The sequence below is a fragment of the Arachis hypogaea genome, chromosome 16, assembly GCF_003086295.3.
Source record: "Arachis hypogaea cultivar Tifrunner chromosome 16, arahy.Tifrunner.gnm2.J5K5, whole genome shotgun sequence".
Classification (NCBI taxonomy): Eukaryota; Viridiplantae; Streptophyta; class Magnoliopsida; order Fabales; family Fabaceae; genus Arachis; species Arachis hypogaea.
In genome coordinates this window covers 25,180,595-25,187,942 of record NC_092051.1, presented here as the reverse complement: position 1 = coordinate 25,187,942, position 7,348 = coordinate 25,180,595, and the positions used below count along the sequence as shown (strand labels likewise).

At 38.4% G+C, this 7,348-nt stretch overlaps 1 protein-coding gene across 1 annotated transcript; it reads left to right on the top strand.

Annotated features, from left to right (window-relative positions):
* The first annotated feature begins 758 nt into the window (after nucleotides 1-758).
* LOC112758921 (uncharacterized) lies at nucleotides 759-1,761 on the top strand. The gene is made up of 2 exons (XM_025807713.3): nucleotides 759-943; nucleotides 1,057-1,761. The coding sequence occupies exons 1-2, from the start codon at nucleotides 874-876 to the stop codon at nucleotides 1,512-1,514; spliced, it is 528 nt and encodes a 175-aa protein (XP_025663498.1). The 5' UTR covers nucleotides 759-873; the 3' UTR covers nucleotides 1,515-1,761.
* Nucleotides 1,762-7,348: the final 5,587 nt, after the last annotated feature.

Below are 7,348 nucleotides of genomic sequence, written 5' to 3'. Positions count from 1 at the left end.
ATGTTTAACGTTGATCTTTTTCCTCGAGTAAAGAATTTTTTTCCCTATATTTTACATAATAGTTGGTCATGATACTTAATAATAATAATAAAATAATTTTAATAAGACCAATACTTAATTGATAACGACAAGTTTCGAAAGTAGTGATCACGAGCAACTTTGAAAATGATATCATTATTTTTTTATTGTTGGCAGTAGAGGGTTCGTTTGGAAATTAAAGTATTTATGGTAGTAGTGAATTAAATGTTACTTACAGTGACGTAATTAATAAACAAAATATGATACCCCGTGGATAAGCTCATTTTTAACGTGGCTAATAATAAAAAATTTGTATTCATCCTGTTAAAGCTCAAGTTATTGTTAATGTTGATACTAATACGAAAGCACTTAAAATATTTACTAAAATTAAACGAAAATAAGTTCAATTAATATTAAACGGAGTCTGCTAGTATTTTTATCACCTATTACTATCAATAGGAGATTTTCACGGTTTACTTTACTTGACGTGGCTATATATCCAGTGTGTGGCTTTCATATAGAGAAAGAGAATCCCTCTTTCACGGTGAGTTATCCCCACCAGAAAGTTTTGCGAAAAGCAATAGCCATGGACACTGGAAAGTACAGGCTTTATGCTGTTCAGAGGGGGGCGAATTCTTGGTATCTATACGTCTTGGGAGGATTGTAAAAAACAAGTTAACGGGTTCAAAAGATGCCGAATTCAAGGGTTTCCGCCTTCTGAGAGACGCCCAACAATAGTTGGGAGTGGTTGATCCACCATTGCCACCAGCCCCACTTCCGAAGCTTCATTGTGGAGTTTATCCTCTAACGAGTCTATTGCAGCAACCGTTCTCTCTATCCACACAGTTCATCAGCATGCAAGTTGGCCCAGCATTGGGAGAGTCATCACAGATGGCATTGATTCCTTGTTCTCAGACACCACTAGGTAGGGGGCAAGTTTTGGGAGGGTTACGCCACGGGTTTTTTTTTTTTTTGTAAATTCCCATTGCTTATGATGATGAATGACTTTGGGTGCTTGTCATGGTCATCGTGGTCCAGGACCAAATATTGTTCCGGAAACATGTTCGAATAAGTTTGTATTGGTTGAAGACATGGAGGTGTATCTCATTCGTGTGTGTTGTCAGCTGAAACTTGATTATCCGGTCTTTAACAGGCAAGAGTTTTTTTTCGACAGTGGAGAGTTGCTTCATGGCTATTGGGTGACACTACAATCCCAACAACGCGACATTAACTGGATCGTTGAGGGTAGGTTTTCACCGGATGAGGGAAACGCAAGGCAGGATGCGTCGTTCAAAATGTTGGGGAAGGTGTTATCTTTGGTAGGGAAGGAAATCCACAACTACAACTACAGGATCGTGGTAGGCTTGAGAGTTCGGGTTGAGGAACTGGAACAGCAGTTATCAAAACCAGCATACCAGCGAATCCGGGGTCTCGAACAGGAGAATCAAAAGCTTAAGTCTGATCTTAAGAAGTTTAACGAGTTATTCGAGACTTGAAGGGAAGGATGACTATGGTAGCAAGTTTCTATTTTGACAGTTTAGCAGTTTAGTGTTAAGTTGGTCCTTTACTATTGTCATGTCTAGTAGTCACTCCTGTTTATGTTTTTCTATTGTTAACGTCGACGGTGACTCTTGTAACGTCATGAATGGTGATTTTGCTGTCGGGTTTATTTTGCTTTCCACTGACTTTCAAGGATAGTTCACGAACTAATTATGAAAATGTTAACGTTAATTACTTATTTTACGGTGGTTAGGTCTGTAACTTACAGTTATTTGAATTTAATTTATTTAACTTAACTATTCATACGAATAGTAAAGTTAGACATGCTGTTGCAAAAATAGGGACTTAGGGCTTCGTGCCCAAAGAATTAATGTATTTAACTTACCGAGGAAGTAGACAGTCAAATCAACTATTTCCTAATCACAAAATTTTCTAGAACTGATGACACTAGGGGTTTAGGCAATGGAACTCCTTGTTATAGACGCAGTTGTTGAGTCAATTTTTTTTAATTATTTGATTTAGTTTTCCAACCATAAACTGAGGTATAGTCTGCTGCCAATGCTATAGGGTTTCATTTACCTATTTGATGAGAAGGGAGGAGGTGTTTGTCCTGTCTTGTCAAATAGATATGAAAAGGTATGCGAATTTAGTTGGGAAAAGTTTCATGTCTGGTTGGATAAAGAGAAAGGAAACCCGTTGTAGTTGACATTAACAACATGAATGATTAAGTTTTCCCGTCTTGTACATTGTCCCATGAAGTAAATACGCTGACACACTGCTCCCTTCGGCCCATTAGGCCCGAACACCAGGGAAGCCCAACTATAACAAATCAAAAGTTGGGGTTTACTATGCATTCTAAGACGCGATATAGGCCGAAGTTGAACACAAAAGGTGAATACACTTATCAGTGGTAGATGTTTGAGTAGCCACACGTGTGTGATATTTATGTACTGCAATATAAAAGGGAATTGTGTGAAGCACACTTGTTTCCTCACCCCATTGTACCCCCCATCTATTGTTGCCTGGATCATACTGTGCACGATGGAGTTTCCAAAAGATGAAAGCATCGACGATGCAGTAAAACATCGAAGGAGAACAACAAAGGAGGAATCAATAGAGCAGGTGACCACCGTCGAAGATGCAGTCAGCGGTGTCGATGATCAGACAAAAGTATGAGAACGTTGTTGTGTTTCAGCAAAAGTTCTTTCTTTTTTTGTTAGTTGATCATCTATTTAGTATAAGTTGCACACGGAAAGAGTGACATGCTTCCCTTATATGGTCATTGTTCAGAAACAGTTAACCAGAGATGACATAATTTTGGGAATCCTAAAGACACAAGCAAACCAAATACAGGCCCTAACCGCAATCGTGGCACAGCACGGTCGGGTGCTGGAACTTCTCACATCGGTAAATGTACATGTGGCTAGTTGTGAGAAACCGATCATGGACCTGAACCTAAACTCGGATCCCAATAGAGTAGTGGATATTTACCCAGGCGATGGAACATAAAAACCACCGGTGAAAGAGGTAGGTCACACCGGGACGCTCCCAAGTGAAGCTCCGACGCGCCAAAAGTGTCCTCGACCAAAACCAAATGACGTTGTCCAATGTATGTCGGCGCCACCGGCTACAAGGATGGGCAGGGTCAATAAGGGAGCAACAGATACTCACCCTCCAGCATCACAAGTCAACTTAAAGGTTTGTAGTCCTCCAACCTCATTTTTTTTCAGCTTATTGTTGCCTTATTTTTTCTAAAGAAATTCTCAGTCGTTTATATATATATATATATATATATATATATATATATATATATAACTTTCTTGATGTCAGGGAAAGCTGTCCTTTAAAGATGAAGGGAAATCTTCACACGAACTCATTAGAAACATAAGGCCCATTGGTCCTGGCTCTCCATGGACATTTTACACACACAAGAGTGCGGACATTAGGTCGGAGGAGACTCCAAAGGTACAGAAAATATTGCATGTAAACCTTCCACAGCTATTGTGTTATATGTTTAGGGTCTACTTTCTCACATTTCTGATTTCTGTGGAAAGAAAGTTATGTTTTTGGTGTAGACAAAATTTTTTTTCCTATTGGTCCAGACCACAAATCTATGGGTTCATTTATCCTACAGAATGTTTATGTCACCTTTTTTGGGCCGGCATATGTGGCAATTTGGACTGCATTTTTTTAAACTATGTAGACTAACATTTGCATACACAATTTGGTGAACATACTGTTTCAAGGCCCAATACTCTAACTTGGGCCACATGTGGCTTTATTTCAACCCAAAAGCCTTCTTATAGTCCGATGGACTGCTTTTCATTTTTGTCATTGTTCTTGGGATCAATTTAACTAAACTCCAATTGGGAGGTTTCTGGATTACACCATGAACTTTTTTTGTTTTGTTTTTCAAACTGAGTTACCTCGACACCATCGGGTCCTCTCTTAAATTTAAAACGTGTTGGGCTCGTATAATAAGAATTTTAATTTTTGCGATTCCAACACCTTTATGGATAAACAGTGCTTGGACCTGTCATTCTGGTCCCCTCCAGGAATGTTATTTGTTGGTCACGAACTCGCTGTTGCGGCCTACATCTTTGCCAATGGTCTACAACCAAGGTGAGCAGTAACCTTTTTAGGTCCTGTTGTTACAAAGTTTCTATTTTTTTTTTGCGCAGGGAAACTAGTTTCTCCGCTAACGGCTCTTCTTTTTTATTTATGGCATTCTGGTAGTGAAATATTGGTAGAGAATGACCATTACACTAGGAATCGGGAGGCCCTTTGGACATTACGCCCGGGAGAGGTCGTCGACGACGTAAGTGCCTTGACATTTGAATTTCTCGCAACGTGTTTACATTCGTTTTGAATACATCCGTTAATTGCTTACGCATAACATGTCCAACCCCTAGGTAATCGACCTTGTCATGGCAATGGTTTCATCAAATAAGGCTGAGAAAACAAAGGTGGTGGCTTCCTACCACGTTTGCGGTGAGTTTGTTCCCCGGTTAAACGGATTTTAGCGAAAGGTGGACTACTCTCGATTGGCCATTAAACTGCTTCATATTTTTTTTGTTGCCAATAATGTTATCTGTAGCAAATAGTGATGAGCCCTGGATGTCATTGCAAGTCAACCCTGGATTATATCATTGCTAAGTACATGGGTGATGAGCGGATATTTTATACGCTTTTTGGGGTTAATTTCATATAGTTTTTAGTATGTTTTAGTTAGTTTTTAGTTTATTTTCATTAGTTTCTAGGCAAAATTCATATTTCTGGACTTTACTATGAGTTTGTGTATTTTTCTATAATTTCAGGTAATTTCTGGCTGAAATTGAGGGAGCTGAGCAAAAATCTGATTCAGGCTGAAAAAGGACTGCTGATGCTGTTGGATCCTGACCTCTCTACACTCGGAATGGAATTTCTGGAGCTACAGAACTCCAATTGACGCGCTTCCAATTGCGTTGGAAAGTAGAAATCTAGGGCTTTCTAGAAATATATAATAGTCCATACTTTGCTCAAGGATAGACGACGTAAACTGGCATTGAACGCCAGTTCCATGTTGCAGTCTGGTGTCCAACGCCAGAAACACGTTACAAGTTGGAGTTCAACGCCAGAAATAGGTTACAGCCTGGCGTTGAACGCCCAAACACAGCCCAGGCACGTGAGAAGCTTTAGTCTCAGCCCCAGCACACACCAAGTGGGCCCCAAAAGTAGATTTCTGCACTATCTATTATAGTTTACTTATTTTCTGTAAACCTAGGTTACTAGTTTAGTATTTAAACAACTTTTAGAGATTTATTTTGTATCTCATGACATTTTAGATCTAAACTTTGTACTCTTTGACAGCATGAGTTTCTAAACTCCATTGTTGGAGGTGAGGAGCTCTGCTGTGTCTCGATGAATTAATGCAAGTATTTCTGTTTTCCATTCAAACATGCGTGTTCCTATCTAAGATATCCATTCGCACTTCAACATGAATGTGATGAACGTGACAATCATCATCATTCCCCCACGAACGTGTGCTTGACAACCACTTCCGTTCCACCGTAGAATGAATGAATATCTCTTGGATCTCTTAATCAGAATCTTCGTGGTATAAGCTAGATTGATGGCAGCATTCAAGAGAATCCGGAAAGTATAAACCTTGTCTGTGGTATTTCGAGTAGGATTCAGGGACTGAATGACTGTGATGAGCTTCAAACTCGCGAGTGCTGGGCGTAGTGACAGACGCAAAAGGATAGTAAATCCTATTCCGGTACGATTGAGAACCTGCAGATGATTAGCCGTGCGGTGACAGCGCACCTGGACCCTTTTCACTGGAAGGATGGATGGTAGCCATTGACAACGGTGATCCACCAACACACAGCTTGCCATAGGAGTCACTTGCGTGCGTGAATAAGAAAACAGAGGAAAGCAGAATTTCAGAAGACAAAGCATCTCCAAAACTCCAATATATTCTTCATCATTGCACAATAAGTATTTATATTTATGCCCTCTCACTTTTTACAATTGAACTTGAAAAACACTTTTGTTGGCATCCTGACTAAGAATAATAAGATAACCATAGCTTGCTTCAAACCAACAATCTCCGTGGGATTCGACCCTTACTCACGTAAGGTATTACTTGGACGACCCAGTGCACTTGCTGGTTAGTTGTGCGAAGTTGTAAGAGAGTAATGTGAACATTGACATTACAATTTCGTGCACCAAGTTTTTTGTGCCGTTGCCGGGGATTGTTTGAGTTTGAACAACTGACGGTGAATCCTGTTGCTTAGATTAGGAAAATTTTGTCTTTTGGATCAGAGTCTTTTATATTCGTTTTCAAAAAAAAATTATATAATATTTTTTCTTAGTTATTAAAAATAATTTTTCAAAACAAGTGTTACATTTACTGCCCAATTGGCTAGAGCGTTGGTCTGTGTTCTTGGTAATTGGGTACCTTCTTTTTAAAATTCTTTTTCAAAAATAATTTTTACATAAATCTTGTGCCAAACTTTAAGTTTGGTGTTGTGATGAGCGGATTTTTCTTTGGTTTTCGAAAATCTTATTTTGGTTTTCTAAAAATTTTAAGTTTGGTGTTCTTTCTTCATGTTCTTGTGTTCTTGTGAGTCTTCAAAGTGTTCTTAAGTTTTCCTTGTGTCTTGATCTTAAAATTTTTAAGTTTGGTGTTCCTTGGTGTTTTCCCTCCAAAATTTTCGAAAACAAGGAGCATTAGATCTAAAAAATTTAAATCTTGTGCTATCTTATTGTTTTTCTCTCTCCTCTTTAAATTCAAAAATATCTTTTCTCTTTATTTTAAAGCAAATTTTCGAAATTTACCTTTAAAATTTTCAAAAATCATCATATCCTTTTCAAAACTTCCTAACCACTTTCTCTCTCCTCATTTTTTCGAAAATCTTCACCCATTTTTATTTATTTTATTTTAATTTATTTTATTTTCGAAATAAATAAATAAATAAATAAAAATAATTTTTTTTTATTTTTTTATTTTACATCATCTCCCTTTCTCCATCATGGATCTAAGTGGAAATGAACAGTCCAGAAGGACTCTGGGGTCATATATGCTAACCCCTCTACTACTTCATATGGGAGTAGTATCTACATACCCTCCATTGGAGTCAGTAGCTTTGAGTTGAATCCTCAGCTCATTATCATGGTGCAGCAAAGCTGCCAGTATTCCGGTCTTCCACAGGAAGAACCTACAGAGTTTCTGGCACAGTTTTTACAAATTGCTGACACAGCACATGATAAGGAAGTAGATCAGGATGTCTACAGATTATTACTATTTCCATTTGCTGTAAAAGACCAAGCCAAGAGGTGGTTAAAT

Coding starts and splice junctions, on each gene's coding strand:
- LOC112758921 (XM_025807713.3), top strand. CDS start 874: ATGCAAGTTGGCCCAGCATTGGGAGAGTCATCACAGATGGCATTGATT. Junction 944..1,056: donor TTGTTCTCAGACACCACTAG/GTAGGGGGCAAG, acceptor ATCGTGGTCCAG/GACCAAATATTGTTCCGGAA.